The sequence below is a fragment of the Drosophila pseudoobscura genome, chromosome X (assembly GCF_009870125.1).
Source record: "Drosophila pseudoobscura strain MV-25-SWS-2005 chromosome X, UCI_Dpse_MV25, whole genome shotgun sequence".
Lineage (NCBI taxonomy): Eukaryota > Metazoa > Arthropoda > Insecta > Diptera > Drosophilidae > Drosophila > Drosophila pseudoobscura.
In genome coordinates, this window is record NC_046683.1 from 12,382,303 (window position 1) to 12,410,055 (window position 27,753).

General features: G+C 43.1%; 2 protein-coding genes across 7 annotated transcripts in view; one reads left to right on the top strand and one right to left on the bottom strand.

Moving 5' to 3' along the window:
• The window catches only part of spri (Src homology 2 domain-containing protein sprint), a 112,626-nt gene that overhangs the window by 43,270 nt on the left and 41,603 nt on the right, over nt 1–27,753 (top strand). The window contains exon 1 of one of the 6 annotated variants that reach the window (XM_015186252.2): nt 7,488–7,758. The exons of 4 other annotated variants lie outside the window; for them this stretch is intronic. The gene's annotated coding sequence lies outside the window, so the exon portion shown is untranslated. Of the gene's footprint in view, nt 1–7,487; nt 7,759–10,530; nt 10,570–27,753 lie in introns of those variants that run through there. One more of the 6 variants, XM_015186255.2, reaches the window with a different exon arrangement.
• On the bottom strand, nt 13,683–15,700 carry LOC6901481 (microspherule protein 1-like). The gene is made up of 2 exons (XM_002134131.3): nt 15,510–15,700; nt 13,683–15,084 (listed from the first exon to the last, which is right to left on the bottom strand). The coding sequence occupies exon 2, from the start codon at nt 14,930–14,932 to the stop codon at nt 13,793–13,795; it is 1,140 nt and encodes a 379-aa protein (XP_002134167.2). The 5' UTR covers nt 14,933–15,084; nt 15,510–15,700; the 3' UTR covers nt 13,683–13,792.

Genomic DNA, 27,753 nt, shown 5'->3' on the forward strand with positions numbered 1-27,753 from the left:
AAAACGGGAAAATGCCCCCTCTTTTGGGCCGTTTCTTTGCTTTTCTGGTGTGAAATACCAGAAATGGAATTGCCCATAATTTTATGGCCTTCGTTTAATGTTTTGTTGGCGCTGCCGGATGGAGCGTATAGTGGTGGACGAGAGATGGCACGAACAAGAAGTTGCAACGCGATCGAACACGCTCTGATGCGAGTCCAGGGACGATCCTATAGGGTAAAACACGACTCATAGACGATCCTGTACGATACAACACGTTTCAAGACGACCTAAAGCCGATCCTATACGATACAACACGACTCAAGGACGATCCTACGTGATACAACACGTTCCAGCACGACTCATGTGCGATTCTATATGATACAACACGACTCAAAGATGATCCTATACGATGCAACACGTTCCAGCACGACTCAAGGGCGATCATATACGATACAACACGTTCCAAGACGACTCCAGGATGATCATATACGACACAACACGACTCAAGGACGATCCTATACGATACAACACGTTCCAACATAACTCAAGAGCGATCCTATACGATACAACACGATTCCAGGACGATCCTATACGATACAACACTTTCCAGCACGACTCAAGGAGGATCCCATACGATACAACACGTTCCAACATGACTCAAGAGCGATCCTATACGATACAACACGATTCCAGGACGATCCTATACGATACAACACGTTCCAGCACGACCCAAGGACGATCCTACGTAATAAAACACGTTCCAACATGACTCAAGGACGATCCTACGTGATACAACGCTACTCCAGGACGATCCTATACGATAAAACACGACGCAGCCAGACTCAAGACGATCTCCACAGGATCAAACACTTACAGCTAGTCCCCTGGATTTCTGCAGCTTTGCTTTCAGGCTCCTCTGGAATGTGCAGAACGTTCACGTGTGACTGGCAAACAGCTGATTTTATGTTTTCCTACCAACCACTGGTTGTGCTTGTATACCTTTTCGGATCTATCTTCATCTATCTCGACCTGTATCTATCGGTCAATGCAAATCGTGTTCCCATAGGTCAGGGTCTTTAGAGTTTCAGATATAGTTACAAATCTGCACAAAAGCTACCTTCCCTTAGAGCCACAAAACTCCTCTCATCTTACGCCACATCGATATCTTTTTGAATTTCGTAACCCTCCTGGTTCGTGTCTTTCAAAGGGAATGTATCCGATCGCTTAGGGGGAATTTTGTGTGTCTAAAGGGATAGGGGAGCAGTGCCATTTTGTGCACTTTTTCCACTTGTTTTCCCTTAGCTACCAGGATAAATCCCTACACTAGATGTCTCCTCAGGTAATACTCTGTGTAAATGCAGCTTTTGTTTTAAGGGATTGCCCCTTGAGGCATCCATCGCTTGGACCCAAAACCTTTTGGGGGACGACTCCCTTGACCGCTCCATACCTGGCGGCCAATTCTTTGAAATGCCAGAGAGAGAAAGTTTCGCGAATTTTGTGGCCATTTCCTTATTTTTTTTTCAGTCTGCATTTCCCATAAAACGTATGCAACATGTGTGTGTGTGAGATACAATGTTGCATGTGGCACCAGATGTTGATGAACACTCTGTTTGATCATCATATGAGCGTGGGTTTCCACAAAGATTTCATCATCATTTTCTTTGGTCAACGGTTGAATGGTCTCTGGGAAAAACTGTCGGTGGGGGGGGGGAAAACTCTATTGCCCATGATTATTTGTTTATTTTCTCTCTCTCTCTATCTCTCTCCCTCTTTCTCCTCTCTTTAGCACACTCTCTTTTCCCTTTAGCAATTTGCTGGCAGCCATGGCTCTGGTCTCTTTTTGGTTCCTGTGGCAACTTTCGCTTGGAAATTTATTAATTTATCCTCGGGGAGCAATAGTTCGATGCCCCCCCCCCCCATCCCCCCTGACAGGTCAGCACTTGCTCCTCCTGTCCACCGCAGGACCTTCAGATACTTTTTTCCTTTTTTGCGGGGGCGGTCTCTTGCTTCTTGTTTCTGTTTCAACTTCAAATGCTGTTAAGATACCTTTTTCCCTGTTGTTGTTTGTTTCTGTTTTCCCTACTTCTCAAGTGTATGGATGCACGGGGGAGTGTGCGGTCGGGGGGGGGGGGTAGCATTATTTAATTACAGGACTACAGTTGTCCTGGATATTGTTTTTTTTTTTTGTTGTTGTTTTCTGTCGGGCAAGTCGTAAAAATATTTTCAAGCTGCCTTCCTGCCTCAAGGGGCGTGGGGCAGAGTTCGTGGATGTCCTGCCAATTGCTTGACCCCATCAATGGCCTCTGGGAGCCTCAAAACAATTTTCGAGAATTTTTACGAAAAACTTTTTAATTATTTGAAGCAAGTGTTTTTTTATTTTTGTTTTCTTTTTTCTTTGGTCGTAGAAATTCAATTAATGTCAATTTTTGTTCTTTTTCTTCTCTTTGCAGGTGAGTTTTTCTATCGGTCTATCGGTGGATAAGGTGAATCGAAAGGGATTTGCTGAAGCTAAAAGAAATCGAAAAGTGTATCGAATTTACAGTGATATCGTGCGTTTATCGAACGGTAATCGATTGAGTTTCAGCTCAAATAATCGGCTATCGATAAACCGAATACTGATTGCACGTAAGTGATCGATAAAAACTGGCTGTCTATTAATTTATCGCTTATTGGTTAAGGAGCCACCAAAATAGAAGCTCAGTTTAGCCATCGATTGAAGTGAAGCACAGAATACATCAGTGGATAATTCTTTTTACGTAAATTATGTATTAAACTATCGATTAATTATCGAACAGAAAATGACCGCATTTGCTGGAAATAATTAAAGAATGGGTTTCAATTTGGATTCTAAGGACTATTTTTATATCCAATAATTATTTGTAATTAAATAAATGATGCGGGCTATCGTTTATCGTTTAATTATCGATAAGTCAGAGATCGGCTCATTGGATATCCCCCCATCATTCTCTTGTTATCCACTGCCTTATCTCTTCACTTCAATTTGGGAGACACATACTGTTTGTTCATGTGTGTCCATGTTGCAGGCATCATCTTGGATGACAAGTGCAGTCGGATTTTTGGATTTTCCTCAAGATTCGCCTCGAGTTATATACACACAGACATTTTCCTTATTTCTTTTGTTGCTTTCCGAACATTTCTCGTTTCTCGGTTCTCCGATTTGACAGTTTGTTTACAATACGAGAATATGCTGCCACAGGGTGGAGTGTGGCAGTGGGAGTGGAGTCTCCACTGCGTCTGGCAGCTCTTCCATGCCGCATGCGGGCGTGGTGGGTGGTGGGCTCTTGTCATCGCCGGACGTGGGGGGAGGGGGGGCGGGAGGCCGGGAAGCTGCCTGCCCAATTATGTCAGAAAAAGGCAAACTCAAGTGCAGATGTGAACTTTGGTCTGGAATCTCTACAGACCACAAGCGAATGGAGGCGGGCTGCAATTCCTCCACTACTTTATCCGCCCCATTGAAACGATTTAATTTGTAATTTGATTTAATTGGATTAAACATTTTGTTTTGACTTTTATGCCTATCTTTTTACTCCTCCAAGTATGATTGATTAGGATTTGATGTACCAATTCTTGGCAAAAAAGTTTCTGATGTTCAGAAGCGAATTTTAAGGAGAGTTTATCAAAGACCAGGGTGAAAATACCAGAAAACATCACAAATAATACATGAAGATACCATAAGATACCAGAATAAATACCTAAGATATCAGAAACTACCTGAATATACATTTAAATACCAGTCAATACCAGAAGAAATACAGAAAATACCAGAATAAATACATACAAATACCATATATAACCAGAATATATTGAAAAGTACAAAAAAATACCTACATAAATACGAAAAATACCAATGAAACCTTAAAGATACCATAAACTACCCAAAAATACCAGAAAACACCCAAAAAATACTAAAAAATACATTTAAATACCAGACAATAACAGAAGAAATACAGAAAACACCAGAATAAATATATATAACACGAATATAATTAAAAGTACAATAAAATACCTACATAAATACGAACAATACCAATGACACCTTAAAGATACCATAAATACCCAATAAATACCATAAATAAACAGAGTATATTGAAAAGCACAATAATATACCTAAATAAATACAATAAATACCAATGGCACCTTTAAGATACCATAAAGTACTCAATAAATACCAAAAAATACTAAAAATTACTTTTAAATTTAGAAAAATCTAACATAAAAAATTCCCTAAATAAGGAATTGAACAGCCCATTCGTATGACTCCCCAGGCAGAGACCGAGAGGCGCTGCCGCATGGCGCGATAAAAGCGACATGCGATAAAAGCGCTTAATGAGCATAATATTTGGTGCACAAACCGAAATGCACAACAATGCCTCACGGGGCCATGCCATTTCTATTGCCTCATTTTGGAGCCCGACCATTTCATGGCCATTAAAATATCTTTGCGGTGGCATTTGCTTCTGCAATTGTTCTCCTCCAGAATCGTCGCTCTCATTTGGTGTTGCTGTTGTTGCTGCTGTTAATAATTAATCATTTGGCCTTAAAAACCAAAAACCAGAAACGCAAACCCCAGAAATATGCACATTATGTGGTCTAAAAGCCCAAGTCAAAGCCGTCGAAAGAAGGGAGAGGCAGAGGGAGTGGGAGATGGAGATGGAATGCGTGTCCCATGGAAAACCCCCCCCGGAAAACGCAGAACAGAAACCGATATAAATTGCATTATGGGCAAATTAATTGTTTTTACCGGCCATGCTGGAGGTGGGGGGAGGCATGGGGATACCCAAACATTAATAGCCAACCCCCGGAACCGAAATCAAACCCTCCCCCCTCCTGGCGGCGAGCGAAGGCCCAAGGACATTAATAAGGCCCAAAGGATGTGGTGACATTAATTGCACAACGAAGGCCGTGGGACACTGGCCGTGGAATAAGGGGTAGTCGGGGGGAGGGGGGGGAGGGCGGTTACAGCCATTACATTTCCATATAAATATTTATCGCCTGGTGATAATGCCTCCAGGGATGGAGATTCGATTCATAGTCGAAGGAGTGTGAGGAGATTGTGTCTGCGGGAGAGAGAGAGAGAGAGAGAGCCTGTCGATAGTTTTTCAATTTATGTTGGGGTCGCATAACGGCATAAACCGTGTGCTGCTCCTGCCCCTTGGTTCTTCCATTGCATTTTCGCATGCCACGTTGACACGTGACTGGCAAACCTCTCTGGCTCCCTCCCTCTCATCTTTTCTGTCTTGCAAATTATAATTTAAGCAAAGCCACCCCCCACCCACTGCCGAAAACATCTGTCTAAGCAGAAAGCTGTGCTCAAAAGCTCATTCATTATATTAATTAATAATTGTGCGAGCATTAATTCTGATTTATTTGTGGCAAAAACCCTCCACGGAATGCGATTGCGCAATTTGTCAACTGGGAAAAGGATGCGGGACAAAACATTCCTGCCCCTACGCCCTGCAGTCAGAAAATACCAAAAACAAAACACGAGAAAAGCAAAAGCAAAAGCAAAAGCAACAGCTGGTCGATCTCTTCCTCCCACAGCTGGTGTATTTCTGCAGGCTCTCTCTCTCTCTCTTCCACTAGCAACCCATCCCACTCGCTCGCTCTGCTTCCCCGCAACCTGCTTGATCGGTCGAGGCCATGCTTCAATGTAAAAGAATACCGCAACAAGAGAAAGAACAAGAAGAACAGTGGGCCAGCATCGACGAAGCGAAAAACAAAGGCGGCGGCGCAACAATAAAAACAAAACGATCAAGACACACGAAAGGCAGGCAGGAAGATGGTCGAAGCTGTTGATACCCTTGCGAGTCCAATGGCAAGCCGATGTGGTATAAGAATTCCAAAAGCCATCAAAGCATAATATCTCCTCTGCAGTGTATAACAACAACAGAAAGCAACTTTTGTGTAGCTTTGCGCGGGGGTGGGTGGCGGGGAATGCGTAGGGCTCTCCCACGTTCAAGTTGCCATGACAATGCCCACACACAAACACACACACACACACACACAGGCGAACTGAAATACGTTCCACTTCCTTGGCAAGCTGGCGATCGGCTATGTTGTGTTGCTCTCTTTGTTTTGTCGCTCGCTCGTTCTCTTGTCTTCTCTCTTGCGCTGGCGCGCCCCCTCGCACACGCTTCGTTGAGCTTTTTGGCCAACGACAGCGACGTCGCTGCATTCGTTACACTCAACAACATACGAAACGAGTGAACATTTAAAGAGCAAACTAAAGTGGATGCCATAAAATGCAGTACACAGCAAAAAAAAGGTTTGTTCAACGGTGTACGCATAAAAATGCATGGGATCCAAGCGAGTCGTCAAGCAATGTAAAAGGGGGTCGAGGCAGAAAGGTGAAGTACCGCACCGATCGCGCGGCCTCGCCTTGCTTGTGGCCTGCCTGTCCCTCTTTTGCTTCTTCTTTTAATACACACACACAGACTTCTTCGTTTTCTTGCACACACCCCACACCCCCTCATTCGTAACAGTCATCAATGCGCGCTGCCTCTGTCACTGTTTTTGGGTGCGTTTGCAGTGCGTCTTTTAATAGTTGTGTGTGGATGCCGCGTTTAATGTGGCTGCTGTCTAAAATTATGGGTGGGGGAGGGCTATGTGGCTCGAGGCCTGCATTGCAGTTGACCAAAAACAATGCAACAGCTTTGTTGCTGCTGCTGCTGTGTTTTTTTGTTTTGTTTTTGTTTGTGATTCTGATCAAACCGCAATGCGATCTCTCTCACACACACACACACAGTCCACATGTTTCTTTCCCCTGTGAACCCCCCCCCCCCCCCCCTCGTTTGCGCAATTTACTTGCATGCAGTCGCGGAGTCCACAGCTTTATGCTGTAACTGTATATGTGGGCAGCATCCACTGCCAACGCAGCGCCAGCAAACTCGTTCCACATCGACAGCATCAACAGAGGCGCACCACATGTTTCAGTGCCGCACAGTGGAGCCTTCGGCCATGGCAACTTGCTAAATTAACAACTTCTGAATGAAATTATAATCATACATGACATTGTTTACCTGAAAGATGGAGTTTGCGCACAGAAATAAAGCAATTGACGCGTACATTCCACTAAAAATTTGATTTTCTTAAAGTTTTCATTTTCGAAAGCCTTGGAATTCTCCATCAGATGCGTATATTACATGCATTCAAAGATAATTACTTCACCCACTGTGCGACGGCCCACACAGTACACGTAGCGCGAGAGAGACAGAGATAGCGATAGCCAGAGAGCGGTCAACTCAGAGAGAGAGCGTAATCATACCAGAGAGCAGGGTATACTAAAACGAAGGTTAGGTATCCATATGACACTTTTGTATGGTCTCCTGTGCCATCACCTCTTTCAATGTCTGCTATCCGAGAAATAAATGGCAGGGCTTTAGCCATTCTCCGCTTTTCTTTTGACTTTTCTACACAAAAAGAAACACACAAGCGCACTAGCATATACATACATGTGTAAATGTCGTGTCACTGAAATCGTTAACGAATCGGCGAGCTCTCTTGCACTGCCTTACCTTATCATCAATGTGCCCTGCGCTTGAGAGAGCTTCAGATTCAGCCAACCGGCTGTGCTTACTCCCTTACGCCTGGGCTCTCCCGCTTTTGGGGCTGCTGCTGCTGCTACTCTGGGGCTTTGCCATGTCGCTGCCGCCGTCGCTGTCGCTGCCACTGTCTCTTTTGCGCCGTCGATTCGTTCGGTTCGTTCGTCCGCGCGGTTTCTACGCTCAATTTTCGATGCGATTTCGCGAATTTTGTGTTGTAAGTCTCGTGCGCGGCATTTTTTTGCTATTCTTTTTGTTATTGTTATTTGTTAACATGTGTTTGTGTCTTTTAATGCGCCAGTGTGTGTGTGTGTATATGAGTGCCAGAAGCAAACGATAAGGGAACCCAGTCAAAAACCAACAACAAACTAAATGCCAAATAAAAACTCAATTTTTAATTATTTTATGATTAAAAAAGCTTTTCGTTTCTATGCGTGTATGTGTGTGTGTGTGGAGCATTTATTTTATATGAATTCTCTTTAAAATGTAAAAAAGAAAAACAAACATAATATCAAAGAAAAACAAAAGAAGTAGAGGATGAAAATAACAACAAAAATGGGCAAAACGCGGCTTTTGCTATGCTGCCGTTGCCGCTGCCGCTGCTTCTCTGTCGCTGACGCTGCTGCTGCCGCTGTTTTGTTTGTGTTTTCGTTTGTGTTTTGGCGCTGCTCGAAGCGGTTTTTGTATTTTACGATACCCTGTATGTTTGCTCCCTGTCGGGGTATATGAGTGCCCGTTGAGGCTCCCAGGGAATGTCCTCCGATCAATCTTTCAATCTTGGATTGATATCCAAACAAAGGGTACCCCTTGAGTCGCAATTTCAACTATTTTTCCTCTTGATGTTTGTTTTGGTTTCAGTTTCCATTTTGCAGCACACGAATTTTCGCAATAAATGCAAATGAAGCTACAAAAAACGTTTCGTCGTTTAGGATTTCTTTTTGGTTCATTTTTCATTTATTTTGTTGTTATTATTTTGTGTGCTCGCTGGCCCGCGGCGGAATGTGTGTCGTACAATGTTCGGCGGGGACGGTGGGGCCGGTGGGGGGAGGCACGGCACTGACTCACCTCCGAGTCAGTCAAAGATTCTTCGGAATTATCGCAACTATCTTTGGGCGCGAGAACAAAAAAGATCCCCCCTCTCCATATATGGTTACACTTTTGTGCTCTGTGGCTTTGCGATTTGGGAATTTCTTTGTTGTTTGAGATGGTGCTCTTCAAGAGTACTATAATACCCACCATATAAGCCATTTTATCCACATATTTGGGCTTTATTTTGTGTGCAATTATCAACCAAATGGGAAATAGATCCATCCGAGATCCGTTTTACTCCACTTTCTTTCTTGGAAATTTATTCGTTTTGAAATATTCCCAAAAGCTTTACTTTTCTCGAGTTTCCTTGGAAAAATCAGAGCCCCTTCAGAGGGAGACAACATTTCTTCATATTCATAATAAGTATTTTCGTAGAGGCCAGAAATAGATATGTACATATGTATGTGCGAGTGTATCGGAACTTAATATCCTCTGGGGGCACTCTTTCCTCTCTGCCCTCTCCCTCTATCTCTCCCCATGCGAGGGGATCATTAGCAAATCAATTTTCAACAACAAATGTGACAACACTTTGGGGTCTGTAGATGAGAGGGAAGTGCCAACATGTGCAACACCCCTCTCCCCCCCCCCCCCTCCCCCACTCGCTTTTTCTACCCTTTCGCCACATCTCTTCTCGTGTTTCTCTCTTTCCTCTTCACTTGCCAACAGTTTAATGGTGCACAACGAGGGGGGGAGAATGAGAGAGAAGTTGCTGTTGTTTTTTTTTTACTGCGGATGGACAGGGGGAAACGCTGGACCACTTGCGGCAAATTTGTATTAACTGTAAATGAAGAAAACACATGAGATATCGGGAAGACAGCAACAACAAAAAAAACCGCACAAACACATGCAAAATGCAGTTAGGCAGTTAGCGGTTCTTCTGCTGCTCTTCAAAGACGGCAAAAGTCGCTAGTGTGCGATTGGTGCTAGAATTTGGGGCTGCAAAAGTCGCAGAGGCTAGAATTTGGTGCTGCAAAAGCCGCAGAGGCTAGAATTTGGGGCTGCAAAAGTCGCAGAGGCTAGAATTTGAGGCTGCAAAAGTCGCATAAGCTAGAATTTGAGGCAGTAAAAGTCCTGAATACCTGAATTTAATGCCTCCAAAGTCGCTAACAAAACGCTGAAGCAACTCTTTATATTCTTCCAATTAAAGAAGGAAAAACTCTCCAAAAAGACACTAAAGCGATGTTCGATCCTGCAAAAGTTTCAGGCTGCAAAAACCTATAAATAAACGCTAAATCGTTTTTCATTCCTCTAGGAATTTAAGGCCGCAAAAGCCGCTAAAGAACCGCTGGGGCTGCAAAAGTCGCGTAGGAAACGCAGAGTCTTAAAAAGTCGCTTGAAATGCATTCGGACAGCCTTTCATACGCGGTTTTTAACGCTGTCAAAACGCTTTTAAACGCAATAGCAACTCTTTCAGCTCTCAAAAGCCCTTAAGAGAGAAAAAAAAAACCATTTTGAAAGTATTTTGGTCGTACTTTTTTTTGTTGAAACGCTCGAATGAATTTTTCATTTTATTTGCATAGGGCCAGTGGCAGTGGCAGAGGAAATGCAAGAGCGGCAGCGGCAGCGTCAGCGGCGCCGGCAGCAGTTGTCATGGCAACAACAATTTTGATTGAATCGAGTGGTGATTGAGTGCGCTGAATGAATGATTGAGTGTGCAATCTGCTTTTAAATATTTCCTGTAAAATTAATGAAAAATTTTGCTTTTATTTCCACCAAACCAAAAAAAACCTCTTCAAATAAAAAGTGCCAACTATGAAAATGCCAGTGAAAATGTGCTTAATCATGCACAAGGTTGCATTTTAAACAGTTTACAAAAACATTTCCGCCGCCAAAAGTACGTGTCGTCTGCGAGAAAGCAGGAACGAGAGTAAGCGAGAGAGCGAGAGAGAGAGAGGGAGAGAACAACACACAAGAAAAAAAGCCAAAAACTTTTTCTCATGTAAGTAAAGCAAAAAAAAAAACACGAAAATTATTATGCTATCAACTCAAAAGAAGGAAAAACTGCACTCAAAAATGAAGAAAAAAGTTTATCACTCTTTTGTGGCACTCTTTGGGGCGAGTGGAAGGTGCTGTGGCACTCTTTGGGGGAAGTAGAAGGTGCTGTGGCACTCTTTGGGGGCAGATCACAAAAGGTAGGGGATGCTCTAGAAGCAATGCCCGTCTTCTGAGGGGAGAGGACACCAGAAAGGGGATCCTTTTGAAGCAAATCCCGCATTCTCAGGAGAGAGGATACCAGAAAGGGGATCCTCAAGAAGCGCTGCCCGAAAACCCCCCACAGGTGTATGTACCCTATGTTTATACAGGGTATCAATGGAGTGTTTTGACCTCTGGCTGTCGCGACCTGAAGAACCGATAAGGAGGAAATAATTTTCTTGGGAAACTTCTCTAAGAGGGGGAGCCCTGCCATCGATGAAGCAACGACGCTGACAATTTGTTTGTAATTTGTTTGTCTGTCGCCCCCCGACCCCCGCCCCCCGCCCCCTGTTGTATGCCTCATTCCTTATCTATCAATTCGCTGAGCAAACAGATGGAATGGAAGTGATTTCTTGAAAGTAAATCGTTGGGGCAGCCGCGGGGCAAAACTCTCTGAAAAGTCAACAAAAGTCCATAATATTGCAGTTCCTTATCTGTGGCCTTTAGGGGGGAGGGAGGGACAGTTTTTGGACTTTCGTTTTCGTCGGCCCACACCTGCTGCCGGTCTTATCGCCCCACCCCTCCCCACCCCTCTCTCCCACTCTCCCCCTCGGAGTCGCCACCAATCGAAGATTACGAAAGGCGACTCTCTTTTATCGTTTATATTTCATGGAATCGTTTAAGTAATCGTAATTGTCGTTCATTCAAGTTGTTCTTTTTTTTGTCTTCTTTTTTTTGGGGGGGGCATCAATTTTGAAATTGTTTGAATAATCATTTTCTATGACTTTCAATTGGAATCGAATCAAGAATGAAATCTGAAACGATAAAGTTGGAAAATAGCGGAATATAAATATATGATATTTCAATTAATTAAATCCATTTTTGGGACTAGGGTTTACAAATATTATCCCCAGAATTATATGTAAGAGGCGCCGCCCCTGCCTCCTCGGATGTTGTCTGAATATTTGCCATAAATAATTATACAAATAATATACAAATATATTTGTGTAGTTTTTGTAGTTTTTAGTTCTGCCAATACGCGCTTTCCCTGCATTTAATAAGCTGTCGGTGTATGGAATAAGCTGGGCGTTGTATGTAATTAGCTGTTTTTTTGTATGAAACATAAGCTGTGTCTTATATACATATGTATATAGGTGTATATAATAAGCTGTCTCTGGATAAAGGTGTATGTATTAGTCTGTGTGTGGCATGTAGGTGTATGAAATAAGCTGTACATTGCATTTAGGTGTATGAAATAAGCTGTCTCTGTTGGATATACATAGGTGTATGTAATAAGCTGTCTCTGTTGGATATAGGTGTATGTAATAAGCTGTGTGTATACATATATGCCTGCAATAACCTCTGTGTGTGTGTAGGAGTGCAAGGGTGTGCATAAAATAAATCGAATAATAATAAAACCCAACCAAAAAATGTACCCAAAATCAATGAAGAAATTCCCTTTATAAGCAGCACTCTCCCGATCGAGAAAGAGAGAGAGAGACAGAGACAGAGAGAGAGATCTCTTGGTGAAATGCAACAAGCCGGATGGTGGAAGGCAGGAAGGTGGAAAATTGAAGAGGGACGAAGATAAAGAGGAATAGGGCTAGAGCTCAATTCTTTCATTTTTCATTCTTTGACTTTTTGGCCTCCACATCCGTTCGTTTTGGGAGAATTTTGCGTGCTTTTTCTCTCTCTTTCTTTTGCTTTCGAACAAGACGATGACGCGCCACAAATTGGCGGAGTAGTGCGATTAACGGTGAGGGGGAGGGGGGAGGGGGGGAGGGGGGGGGGTGTGTGGGGTGGACGAAAAAGAGCTGATGATTTGCAACGGCGACGGTTGTCGTTGGCAACATTTAATCAAAGCGAAGAAAGAAGCAACGCAACGCAACGCAACGAAAACGAAGCCAAGTGGAAGGGAAGCCAAAAGACAAAGCAAACTTTTTGTTGTTGTTGTTGTTGTTGTTGTTGGATGCTAATGATAGTTCCAGGCCAGACCCCAGTGCCGTATCCCCAAAAGATACACAATTGTTGGGGGGGTTAAATCTATCTTCGACGGATGTGTGTGTGTGTGTGTGTGTGTGTGCTGATGCCACCCTCAGCGAAAAAAGGGCATACAAATTGAGCAATAAACATAATGCACTTTGATTTCTACTTGAATGTATTCAATATTTAAATATTTTATCTAAAAATAATAGTCAAATATTTTAAAATAAATAGAATCAACTAAATTTGTACGAAATATATTACATTTCTATATATAACAAATTAGAATAATTGGTATCTATTTTCATATTATTTTATTTTAAATATTTTATCTAAAAATAAAAGTAAAACGTTTAAAATATATAAAAAAATAAAATCAATTCAATTTGTATGGAGTATATTTTTTCTTTTAAATAGGGAATATATTTCAATAAAATATTTCAAATAATTTTCAAACTATTTTATTTGCAATATTTAAACTAAACATAAAAATAAAAACATTTTAATAAACAAAAAATCAATTCAATTCAACCTAACCTAACCTTTAAATATGGAATATATTTCAATAATAGGTATATATTTTCATATATTTTTTTTGAATATTTCATCTAAAAAATTCAATTTGTAGAAATATTATTTTGCGTTCAAATATGAAATATATTTCAATTAATAAATATTTTCATATTATTTTATTTTATTTATTTTAAATATTCAGTCGAAAAATAAAAACAAATTCTAAAATAAATAGAATCAATTATAGGAAATATATTTCTCTTTTATATATGAATTAATATATATTCCATTAATATATATTTTCATATGATTTTAAATTAAATATTTTATTTAAAAATAAAAATAACACGTTTTAAAATCAATTAAATTTGTAGGAAATATATTTTGTTTCTCAAATATGAAATATGTATTCAATAATTGGTGTAAATTTTCATATTATTTTATTTGATTTTAGCTTCTTTATTTAGCGTGTTTTTGTGGCAATGCCTGACCATAGGGCTCTCCCTCCTTCCGATCAGATTCTGGTTGGGGCCTCACTGGAACGGCTCCGATGTGCTGGCGCACTGCTGGCGGACGACCTCGACGGCTTTGGGGTTGACGATGAACGTGAAGGTCAGGCCGCATATCTCCACCAGCATGTTGTCCTCGAGCCGTGTCGTGTGGCCGGTTAGCAGGGGCTGGCCCTGCACAAAGATGGCCCGCCTGCCGGCATTGGCCACGAGGATGACGCCGTCGTTGCGCAGCCGAATGGTGCCCTGGAGACGGGACACCTTCTCGGCGGCACCCTCCAGCCCGAGGTCAATGTCCACCCGCCAGTTGGAGCCCTCCTTGCCGTTCCGGCCGAAACTGACCTCCGGATGCTGGATCAGAAAGCGCACCCGATGGCCGCACAGGCAGGCAATCGTGTTGTTGTCCAGCTCCCGGGGACCGCGGCCGCAGTCCACCAGGACGGACAGGCGGGACAGTTCGTTCTCCAGCAAACGGATCGAACGCCTGTTCCGGCGGCTCTGGAGCTCCAGCTCGGCCTCCAGCTCCTCGTCGTCGGACTGGTGGACATCGACATTGAAGGCCTCCGCCTCGGCCTCCGCCTCGGCCTCGGAGAAGCTCTGCAGATAAAGCGGCTCTTCGCCTGCCGGCGGGATCTCCTGGTCGGGCAGCAGCATATACCTCCGGAGATCCCGCCAGTACGTTTGCAGATATTGGGCCGTGCGTTCGCGCAAAAAGACGGCCGCATTCTGGTCGATCAGCTCCTGAAACCGCCCCAGTGTGGGCGACTCCGTGCTCTTGATCCTCATGATGACTTCCTCCTCCTCCGGACTGAGTACCGTCTGGGCCCTGACGCCGGCCACCGTCTCCGGGTGGAGGTTCTCGATGGCCGCCCTGGCCGTCTTCGAATCCTTGGACGAGTAGAGCAGCGCCTGCCAGCGCCGATGGACCTCCTGCAGGGTGAACCCGCACGAGAATTTGCACACACGATGCACGATCTTGATGTCGTTCACCCGGTCCATGGTCGTCAGCAGGGACAGGTCGTCGATCGGCTTCCAGCGGCTGGTCATTCGGTTCTTCTTGCCTCCCGCCCTGGCTCGTGACGTCATTTTCTTAATGGGACGCAGCACCATCACGTTTTCGTCGGATAAATCCATATCCTCGTGCTGGAATTTCGACAGCGACATTTTCCACACAAGATCCACAAAAATGAGCAACAAATTATCCGGAATATAGACGGAGCGGATTGCCTTTTCCAATTCGGTTTTATGCCACTTTTTTTTTTGCGTTTTTCTTGGAACTGGCGTTTTTTTTTCTGCAGCCAATTGCCAAAACAGTGCTGTAAAGAAATGCAAAACGTTTTAGTGTTGTAGGATTGTCAAATATTAAGTGTTGGAAGTGGTTTTCCACAGAGGCAACACTCTCTCTCGCTCTCTCTCTCGCTCTCCGACTTTATTCGCTTGATTGAATGCGAAAACGCTTTGAGGGCCTTGTATTGTCGAACAAAATAAACTTTTAAATGTCTCCTTCAATGGCTTTATGTTTTTCGGTCTTAGGGGAGTTTCCATGGGTGGAAGGCCAGAGATATTTTGCCGAAAAAAGGTTATCCAGAACAGCGCTTGTCCCTCTAAAAGCCGCAAGATAGGGAGGGAGGGGAGAGAGAGAGAGCGCGGATGGTCCTCACCACAGCGGATGGCGTCACTTGATTACGAATTTCAGCTTTCACTAGGGGATGCGTGTGCGTTCCACCCCAAAAATACTGACCTTGAATTGTGGAAAACCTTTTCAAAAGTTGATTGAAAATTTCTGGAAGGTTTTTTTTCTTGCACGATTTTCGCGAATTTTTGGTTGCGGCCGAACGACGCCTCGTCTCTGCGATGAAATGCGAAATCAGAAAAAAGTGTGGCCAGATCCCAGGGTCTCTTCCGAAAAAAAGCGTCAGCCCTAACCACCAAAACCAATATTTACTTTGTCAACACTAGACTTCAAAGAGGAAAATACATATATGCATAGATTTTTTGTTTCGAGGATTCCAAGGCGTAACCTTTGATGGATTCCCCCCCTCCCCCCCCCCTCCCTTTCGTTGCGAAAATGTTAATTTTCCTGGGGACTAAATGAAGCGCCTAATACACGCCCCCCATTTGGAGGGGAATCCTACTCTCTTGGGGGCGTGGGGCCACATAAAAATATATACAAATTGATTATAATCTGCCTCTGCCTCTGCCTCTCCAGCATTAAAATTGAAAGCTAAACTTTTGCTGTTGTGGGGCAGGGGGGGGCGGTGGGCGTGTGTGCGGTGGACCGGGAAAAATGGCTGTGAAAATGAGAAAATCTCAGAGAAAAGAAATGTCAACGAGCGTGAAAATTGAATTGCGGGAGCCGCAGGAGGGTCGGATAGCGGGCAATAAAATTAAACGAACGGCAACGGGGGCGGGGCCCTGCCCTTTTAGCCACAAACACAGATCCTGGGTGTCCATTCGTTTAGGGGAAATTTGACTTAAATATTGATGTGCCCCCCACCCACCCTCTATGGGTGCCATGCTCTGCCTATGCCCCCCCCACCACCCTTATAAGCGACGTTGCCGCATTTCTATTATGCTGCCTGCCCCTTGAATTATGCCGCCAACTGCCGATTGATTTGCTGGTAAGTGGCGCAAACAAAGGGGGGGAGGGGGGAGGGGGAGGGCCAGGAGGGAGTTCCCTGGTTACCTGGCAACAGTTGGTTGTGGCCGCAGTTTTTGTTGTTGTTGCCACATACATAATTTCATTGTTTTCATAAAGATATTTGTGGCGACTCCAGACCCCAGGCCCCAGCATAAAATGGTTTCCCACAATGGAATTCTGGCCAACAAAAATCAATCTAGAATCGAAATTTCTGCAGAGTTCCAGAATATATTTTAGTCTATTATTATCTGGTTTTAATTTCTAATTATGTAGTGAAATATTCTAAAAAATGCCAGGTCTTCCATGGGCCAAGGGTGCAAGGCTACAGGGTATTAAAAGCTGCTACCATCATTTATTTTTGGTTTTTCTTTGTTTCTTTTCTTTTGATAAATTTTTTTGTATGTGAAAGTGGCATGTCTCGGGGTTAGGCCTGAAAAAATGAGGCAACTGCAGTCGTTCATGCGGCACATGGCGCTTGCTGCCTGAAGCTTGAAGCCTGGCCTAGTAACAGACTTTGGCAGGGGCGAAGAAATGAGTATTTTTTTAGTATTTTTTTAGAGCTGAGCAAGAGGTTCCATTGTTGAACACTGCCTGAGACATTGCTCAACACTGGAATGGCACTCTGCCGCAAGGGCGAGAGAGAGCGAGAGAGCGAGAGCGAGAAAATGCCAGTCATGCCAGTCTATTTTCCTTCCTTCTTTCTTTCGTTTACTGCCATTAGTGTTGCATAGCGGCTCTAAGTGCAATAAACGGTCTGTTTAGCACTGAAATAGCCATTGAAGCATGCCAAGGAGCCGTCGAAACGAGGAACGGCTTTAAAGTATCTTGTTTCCATCCTCCTGCCACAGACCGGCAACTCAATTACACATATTCGCCTCTCTCGAGGCATGTCCTAGCGCACGCTTCAGATGGATGCAGATGCTGCCTCCACAAATGGCCACAAAATGATGGCTGGGCGGCGGCTATGGCTCCAGCCACTACCGGTTATGCTCCAATTTGGCTTCGAGGCTTCGGGGCTTCGGAGCTCATAATCATCTAAACGCATCATTACAAAAGCGAATACCGAATACCGAATACCGAACAGCGAACAGCTAGTTCTCTGGGGCTCTGGCTCTGGCTCTGGCTCTGGATCTGCCTCTGCCGCCGATGATGCCCCACTGCCTGCTACGAGTGTGTCTGTGTCTGTCTCTGGTGTGGCATGGTGTGGTGTTGCCTCGGGTGGAAATTCGCTGGTGCATTTGGAGCTGTTTCAAGTGGGGAAAATAATCCTATGAAATAAATGAATACCCATTAATCACAGAAAATCAAATAAGAATATAAAAATAATGCGATCTATGGCTAGTTTTTATATTTACATCGAGGTATAATCGATTTTTTTTTTTACTAAGAAATATAAATAAAAACACATAAAATATTTTTTAACTAGAAATAAAAATATATACAAATTCACATAAGGATTCCTTTTAGCAAGAAATGCAAAAAAAAAAAACGAAAATAAATTAAATCACGAATTAAAAATATATTAAAATTGACATTAGTAATTTTTTAACTAGAAAAAAAACATAATAAAATTACATAGAAATTCACATGAGGAAATTTTTTAGAAAGAAATAAAAAAAAAAACAGGAATTAAAAATAAATTAAAATTTACATTAGAAATTTTGTACCTAGAAATAAAAATACATACAAATTCACATAAGGAACTTTTAGCAAGAAATACAATAAAAACAGAAATAAAAAATACATTAAAATTCTCATTAAAAATTTTGTTTAAGAAAAATAAAAACACGAATAAAAAATGGATAACAATTCACACTAGGAATTTTTTATTTAAAAATAAAAGAAATTACATTAGGTTTTTTTTTTTGCAAGAAATGCAATAAAAAAAAAGAATAAAAAATAAATTAAAACTTACATTTGGAATTTTTTCATTAAAAACTAAAAATAAAACCGCAAAGAAAAAAAAACACAAATCTGTCCAGGAATTTTTCCCCAAATAAATGTAAAAAAAAAAGGTTTTTTTTACAGAATTTAAAAAATGAAATTTCTCTATTGAATTATCGATATTTCGAAATGGAAATTAGCCAAAATGGAAATGATTCCTCGATATTTAAGAACTGTTTAATTTCGACTCCGAGGTTTAAGCTCTGCCCCAACAGATTTATAGAGATGAAAGCCAGCCGGGGCTGGCGTGTATACCCTTTAGATGCCACACAATTACTGTGGCATCATCATCGGCAGCAGCAGGCAGGCAGGCAGCATCATTGTGAGGGCGTTGCTCATTAAATTTCCGCTCTCTTTGGAAAATGAAGTGGCTTTTCCAGTGCATCCGCCTGCCGCCTGCCGACTGCTGCTCCTGCCTTTGGCTTTGGCTTTGGTTCTGCTCTGCAAACTCATAAAATAACTGTAATTGTTTGTAGCTGCAGCGGCGTTGCCACACTTCATGGCGGGAGTGGACCTTTCGGCTTACTTGTTGCCACAGAGTCACGTTTTTTTGCTGTTGTTGTTGTTGCTCTACGAGTATCCCTGCCGCAGAGAAATCTTTGAGCCATGGAGGCAGCACCTGCCACCTGCCGCTGCCAGCAAATGGCCAAAATTTTCTGGTTCATTGTGCAGGCATTCAAACTGTAATCAGATACTCAGCGCCCTGCACCCCCCCCCCCCCCCCCCCCCCCCTTGTGGATGGTTGCTGCCTCTTCTCTGTGTCTGTGTGGGTGAAAGACGCGCCTTAAAAAAGGGGACACTCCTCACGGTACAAAAAACCACAGAGATTTGCGTTTTATTTCAGGGATTTTCGGTTGAAAAAATACCTCATGAAATCATTCGAAATATTTGGGACCTTGTTGGGTGTTGCTTCTTGTGGAATGTATCCTTGTTGGTCCTTGATAAGGGCTCCTAATCATTGATTTGGGCAAGCGAAAGGGGCTGGGATCCATTCAAAAATCCTTCGATAATCTGCCTTTTTTGAACACCAAATGAATGGATCTTTCACATTCCGTTCCTTCAATTTGGAAGCCTGCCCCGCTCTCCAATCGAGAACTGATCCAACGACAGCCTTTTCTTTATTTTGCGGCAAGCTGCAGGGAGAGAGAGCGAGAGGGAGACACGATCTGTGGCACATTCCACACAATGTGTGGCGCTCACCATCGCGCCTCTCGTTTTGTCAGCTATTTATGTTGTTGTTGAACTTTTACAATAAGTGTCTGTGGCACGGGGCACTGGCCAGCGATGGGGGTGCGGGCGGGGGGTGTCGATTGGAAGGTTAGTGGGCAGGGGTAGCCCCCAGAGGGGGGCGCTTGGGGGTTAGATAATTATTGCAAAATCGCAACGACGCCTTTTCGAGTGTGGATTGTGGATTGTATTTGTGGATTGTTTCTTCGTTCGTTTATGGATTGTATGGAATGTATCTGTGTCTCTTTTTTGTGTGGATTTTCTATTCATTTGCTGGTGGATTGTATCTTTATGTCTGTGGACTATATTTACGTCTGCTTGTGGGAAATGTGTCTGCATATGTATGTGTGTGGGTTAACTTTTTGTGGATCGCATGTGTATCTTTTATTGTCTAGTATCTGCATTTGTGTGTGGATCGTCTGTGCCACTGTTTGTGGATTGTATCTGCATATATTTGTGGATTGTATATGTATTTGTCGAGCCTTCTATTTTATTGCATCTCTCGCCCTCTGATTTCCATTTAATGCTTCATAAAAATAACAACAAAACATAATAAAATAACTAAATGAAAATCCGCATTAATTCCATGTAAAACACTTCGCCCGAAGCCACTAAAAATCTAGCAATAAAAACATATTTTTAGAGGGGCAACCCAAAAAAAAAAAAAAAAAAAAAGCAGAAGAGAAACAGAAACAGAAAGGAAAGATATAGATAGACAGAATTAAATTTTGTAGCGATTTAATTGCCAGATACACATGTAGATACCCATTCTAACGGTGCGGCCCAACGATTTGACCCAGAGACACCAGACACCCAGATACCAGACCCCCAGACACCAGGGTTGATCCCAGAGAGACCCCCGCAGACCCCCCGAAAAGATCAATGTATTCCCGCAGCGACATTTATGCTAATTTCTTTCCGCATTTAATTTGAAGATACATTCAGTCGCCCATTCATTCGTTCATTCATTCATTCATTCATGCAAATCGCACAAAGAACTCAACGCGAAAGTGTCGTATGTTATAAATCAAACATAAAGATACATAGATACATGCGATACACGGCAGTGTGCGTGGGAAACACCACGGATCTGCAAGTTCCGCATCAGAAACATCTGTGGGATGTTGTTTGTGGCAGTTTGAAGCGAGATCGATGTATCTGAAGGCAAAGATATTCGAGTTCTAAATAATAGATCATTCCAGAGATGCATTTGCAAGTCTATACCTTCCACATAGAAGCCTGGAATGGCAGTCTTTTTCTTGTAAAGAATATCCCCGGATTTTAGATAAATTCCCCACCCAATAGATACATCGTTTGAGTATCTTTTGCCAGTACAATATATTCGTATGTGTGGTATTCCTCTTTAATTATAGGGCTCCTCCCTCTCTAGCCCTCTCTAGCCCTCTCTAGCCCTCTCTTTTGCTCTCCCTCTCTCTCTGTCTGTCTTTCCAATTAGAACTTCAGTGACGTCAGCCCCCCTCCCCCCACCCCCCCTACCGTTCGTTCTTCTCAATCTCATTATTCGGTTACTTCTTGTGATCTTTTGTGCTGCCTTTCGTCGTTTCGTTTCGTTTCGTTTGGAGCACAAAGAAGACGGTCGATCGGTCGACCTCTTTTCTCTTCTACATGTTAATTCCCCCCACCCCCCATACTCCTCCCTCCCCCCACCATGCTCCCCACCAAAGAGAGATACCCTGTAAGTGGGCAGTGGCTTTGAGATCGATTCCCGAAAGCTGTCCGTCTGTATCCTTTTGCTTGTGGGAAATTTGTATCTCAACCTGATGGTAGTTCTACAATCGGAGTATCTGGTAGGGGGATGGGGGGAGGGGGGGGGGAGGGTTTCTGCATATATTCTGCCGCTCTGGAGAGAGACCGCGAGAGGTACCGTTGCTCTGTTGTGCTGCCGCCTGAATGGCATCCACTTGCGTTCCACGAGGGCGCAGCGTAAAAGTTGCAGAACAGGTTTAGTTCCCCCCCCCCCCCCCCTCTGTTCAGCTGCTGCTGCCGTTGTTGCACTTTCATATTTTCATTGTATCCTACGGTCAGCTTTTGCAACGGCAACTAACGAATTTAGTTGCGCTGCATTTTTTCGTAGGCCACTAGCCGCCCCGCCACGCCACGCCCCTCGCCGCGCCCCTCGCCGCGCCCCGCGCGTATCGTATTATAAATATCTCAACGCCTCTGTTTAGTGGCGTGTGTTTGGCTTTTCGATCTGGCGGGGCGCCTTTCACCTACACGTCTGCGAGTATCTGCCAGATGCAGATACAAATTGTGTAAGCGTGGAATTTCATTCAGCCATTAGCCAAAAAAGCCAGCCATAAAACTATCTCACAGATACATATGTAGATAGAAACTCCAGAGAGTTCATGGATTGTTCAGGGTGTTACACTGACTTTGCACGAAAGATACTTTTTGTTCAAAGACATATATTTGAAAGATATTGTATCTTTTATATGTACTTATCTGAGAATTGCTAATAGATACTTTTTGTGAAAATACATATTTGAAAGATACATTGATTGGCAGCAGATATTCTATCTTTTATATGTATTTGAAAAGTGCTAAAAGATACTTTTTGTTCAAAAACATATTTGAAAGATACATTGATGGCAGCAGATATTCTATTTTTTATATGTATCTGAAAAGGTTTAAAAGATACTTTTTGTTCAAAGACATATATTTAAAAGATATTGTATCTTTTATATGTACTTATCTGAGAATTGCTAAAAGATACTTTTTGTTCAAAGACATATTTGAAAGATACATTGATTGGCAGCAGATATTCTATCTTTTATATGTATTTGAAAAGTGCTAAAAGATACTTTTTGTTCAAAGACATGTTAGAAAGATACATTGATTGGCAGCAGATATTATATCTTTTATATGTATCTGAAAAGGTCTAAAAGATACTTTTTGTTCAAAGACATATTTGAAAAATGCATTGATTGGCAGCAGATATTGTATATTTTATATGTACATATCTGAGAATTGCTAAAAGATACTTTTTGTTCAAAGATATATCAGAAAGATACATTGATGGCATCAGATATTGTATCTTTTATATGTATCTGATGGATATCACTATCATTATTTGACTCTCAAAAAGGCCCCTACATATTAGATCTATTAGATGTTTCTGCCAAAAGTATCAGCAAGATACTCGTACTTATTCCCATTAAAATCCCCTAAAAATCAAGGAGATTGTCGCCCATCTGAAAAGCATCTCAAAGATGGAGAAAACCACCTTGAAGGGGGGGGGGGGGGGGGGGGGGGGCTCTTCGTATAATGAAAATGTATCTGTTGTACAAAAGATACATCCCATTGCCCGCATAGCGGATACCATATACCCGATCACCCACATCCACTCAAAAGTTCATTTTGGACACCTCATAGGCCGCACACGCCGCACACATGTATCTCATGGTTGCCCACACTAATTTGTATCTTTTAGATACCTGCCAAAGTCACCATCAAGTCGATTTGGTAAATATTTCATTGAATGCTCCTCATTTCCGTCGCACACTCGTATCTGACGGATACGAACTCTTTCTGGCGTTTTTTTTTTGTTCAGTTCACAAATCAAAAAAGAAAAAAGTTTGAAATCCCAGGCAACAAATTAACAATTCATAAAAAAAGTAATATATAGATACCCCCCCCCCCCCCCCCCTCCAGCGGACAAAATAAAAAACCAAAATTTACATTTACATAATTTATAGACCCCTCTTCGTGTGTGTGTGTGTGTGCGTGTGTGTGTGTGTGTATTTATTTATTTCGATAGAAAACATTGTTGTTGGATTCTTGAGCTGCCACAACGTCTGGTCATGGACATGGCGTGGGCGTGGGCGTGGTTGTGGGCGTGGTATGCGTGTGGGTGGTTGAGGGCGGCCGGGGCCTTGAGCGGAGCGATCAGCCCTCCTCCCCCACACCCTCCTCCCCCACACCCTCCTCCTCCTTCAATCTCAATGAGGCACAGCCGAGCGGTGTCGAAATCAATTTGGCTAATGTTGTCACAACAGAAAGCAGTCGCCAGAGAGCGGAAGAGCAGGCGAGCGGTGGAGCAGGAGAGCAGAAGAGCGTTGGAGCAGGAGAGTCCACAGCTTCGAGATAAACTCCACACAAAGAGGAGTCAAAAAACAATCAAAGAGCAGCAAATTCTGAGCCAGGCACGCAGCAAACGCATTCATTGCAATGCGAAATCAATTACACCAAAGCCATGCGAATGGAAGGGCAGCGAAGGGGGGAGGCAGGGGAACGGAATGGTGGCGACTGATACCACAGAGTAGAATGCTGCAGGAGGTGGACAGAGCCCCCCCTCCGCCTTGGTGGCTGGTGGAACACGTCGCGCACGTGCCGAGCGTACCGCCGATAATTTGTAGTAACAAGGCAGACAAAAAGCAACCACCAAACTGGAAGAACCCCCCACAGAGAGACAGATGGAGGGGAAGTGGGTGAGGGTGAGGGTTGAGGGAGAGACACAACCCCCCACGAAATTGAAAAATTACTAAACGCAAAAAAGAGCGCGCGGAACGTGAAGCAAAACATGAATGGAAAATAAATAATACAAAAATAAACACACACAAACTATGAGATGGATAATTCTCTGACAAAAAAGAGCCCTAAAAAATGGGAGGTACGAAATAGTTTTTACTTGAAGTCGAACGTCTGTAAGCTGCATTTTTTATATTTCCAACTTGAACGGAGGGCGATGGCGTTTAGAGAGCACTTTCCTTAAGAATCTTTCCCAGTGATCGACAGGGGAATGACAGAGGAACGACAGAGGAACGACAGAGGAACGACAGAGGAACGACAGAGGAACTGCTGAGCGACAGAGGAGCTACAGAGGAACGATTGGGGTACGACAGAAGAACGACAGAGGAACGACAAAGAAACCACAGAGGGTCGCTGGTCGCAGCCGAATGGCTGGTCCGCTCTCTCAACGCGCTCTCTTTTCGGGTCTTATTTTACTAGGTACAACAGCTAACTTCGTTCTTCACTCTCTCGCATTAAACATCGCTCTCAGTGGTGCTGAACGAGAGACGAATCACCCCTTGTTATTCCTCAAGCCTCCTCCCCAGTGATCGACAGAGGAACGACAGAGAGTCGGTCGCAGCCTAGCAATGAAGGACAGAAGGAACAGCCGACAGAGAGAGAACGAGAGAGCGGAAGGGCGAAGCTGTCGTCCATGAAAGGCAGATCGAAAGCACATGACAATTTCGAGGGCACCAAACGAGTGGAAAAACATCAGCGAAATGTAAGAACGGGAGCCAGCCGCCCCGCTGTCCATCTTCGACATATAACATATTAAAAAAACAAAAAACAAAAACAAAAACAAGTGCAAATGGTCTGCCCGGTGGAGTGTTGGGACTGTGGGATACCTCTTGTCTCTGGTGGATTCACTTGTTCGTAGAAACCACAGCATACCCGAGCTGCTCCACGACAAACGGGGTATGAAAATATTATTATTTTGACTTTTGAACAGCGGCAGAGGGGCTGTGGGGGAGGCAAAGCTCAAAGTTTATTGCATTCCACTTAAGTCGATGGAGTGTGTGGGGGGAGGAGGTGGAGGGGGGCGGCGGTATGGGTGGGGGAGAGTGGAAGTGGGCGAAAGGGTAGTCCGAAGAGAAGGGCGCGACAAAGAGGGAGATGAATGATTGCAGGGCATTCAACATTAGAAAACATTTCTATGTGTGTGTGTGTGTGTGTGTATTTCGTTGTGTAAGCGATAAGCACTCATTCCCTTATTCACTCACACAATCCAATCCACTCGCTTGCCCTCAAATGAATCACACACACTCGCACTCACACTCGCACTCACACGGAGTGGTGTGGAGTGGAGTATTCACGGGATTGCCCTAATGGTTGCAGAGATGAAAGATGCACTTATGTACATGTATTCCTCTAACACACTCTATGCACATCCGTATGTATTGCCCAAGGATCGAAGAGTGGCGAAAAGCATTCATTTGATTCATCAACTGCTAAAAACTATGATTAATACACACATAGGCTAGTATCTGGGATTATGATGGGGGAAATACATAGACACAACTATTCAAAAATGAATCACATAGGAAACCAGAGGATGGGCATCTTTTGAATCATCTTTTTATGATAAATGAATTGTTTATTTGCCAGGAATATCTCAAACAAAAAGAAAAAGTTTACATAAATCAAACTTTTGAGTAGCACCAAGAATAGTACAAAAACAACATACATGGCGTGTGCATGAAACCGCACATTGATGAGTGGACTCGAGCTCCGACGTTGGGCCCCTTTGGTGGCGGTCTTTTTGTTGTCTGGTTTTGGCCTTGAAATCGATCACTATTCCATATGCCACAGAGCACACACGGCCGTCTGTCTGGCTGAAAGTATTCCTCTCTCCCTCTGTCTCTCATTCTCCATAAAATTCTCTATAAAAACCGCCAACCGACAACCGCCAGCCGTCAAGCTTCAGCTGGCAGCAAGCCCAAAATCTCAATGAATATTTGTCTCGCATAAAGCGATTGGCGATTGTCGAGTGGCGTTCCCTGTCACGAATATACGGCCACGAATATCTATGGTATATCTATTTAGGGTAGAAAAAAGTGCCTCAACGATTTCCATATTCGGTTGACAATTTGTTGACAATTGCGTTTCACACTTTGCATAATAATAAGAGGAGAGACGAGACGGAACGAAGAGAACTACCAACTACCTACGAACTACTCTTGAGAGCAGTTAAAGAGGTGCAGACAATTTATGGAAATATATTTACAAGAAAATTCTGCTGGCAAATGAATCAGAATCGGCGACAGTCCGCATCACATATGTATGGAATAACTTTTGAAATCGCTTCTGTCTGGCTGTAATCGAAACGCTTCGCAGCACGAACATCCATGCATTGCCTTCATTCGATTGTAATTGTTGTCGTTGCCTGTCAAGTGATTCAGGTAATTGCAAAATGCGGCATATCAAACCCAAACCCCCCCCCCGCCCATGGCTGCTCCCACAATAACCGACAATAACCACATCGCATCGCATCGGATAGCATCGCATTGCGGATTCGTGAAAGTATCAATTATACTCTGGAACTCTGGAATCACTTAGCATTCGAATTGCAATGTTTTATGAATCGAAAATGCGATTAAATGGGAAAGTACATGCATTTGTGGGCGTGGAAGAGGAGAGAGGAATGATATCCATTCGCTTATGCGAAATTTGTGCAGCGTCAAAGAATAATAAAGTATGTTTTAGAGTTTTATGATGCGGTGTAGGTTTAAAGTGTGGAAGGAACTGTGGAATGAACTGTGGAAGGAACAGTGGATTGAACTGTGGAAGGAACTGTGGAATGGACTACGAAATGAGCTATGAAATGAACTGTGGAATGAACTGTGATACGAGCTATGGAATCAACTATGGAATGAACTAAGAAATGAATCGTGGAATAAACTATGGAATGACCTATAGAATAAGCTGTAGAATGAGCTATGGAATGAAATGTGGAATGAGCTATGGAATGAACTATGGAATAAACTATGAAATGAACTGTGATACGAGCTATGGAATGGTCCACGAAATGACCTATGGAATGAGCTATAGACCGAGCTATGGAATGAACTATGAAATGAGCTAAGAAATGAACCGTGGAATAAACTATGTAATGACCTATAGAATGACCTATAGAATGAGCTATTGAATGAACTATGAAATGAGCTACGGAATGAACTCTGGAATGAGCTATGGAATGAAATGTGGAATGAGCTATGGAATGAGCTATGGAATGAACTATGAAATGAACTGTGATACGAGCTATGGAATGGTCCACGGAATGACCTATGGAATGAGCTATAGACCGAGCTATAGAATGAACTACGACATGAACTGTGGAATGAACTGTGGAGCTATAGAATGAACTATGGAATGAGCTATGGAATGAACTGTGGAATGAATTATGGAATGGTCCACGGAATGACCTATGGAATGAGCTATAGACCGAGCTATAGAATGAACTATGCAATGAACTACGGAATCCAATGGCCTGTTTCATATTCAAGAAACAAAATCATTTTGCAATTCCAGTGGTTTGTCCTCTTTTGTGGTGGTTCTGTCTGCTTTCTGTGTATTTGTTTTGCCTTCCGTTTGGCATTGGGGCAAAACTCTTGACGATAAGCGGAAGCGCTCGGCGACAAATCTC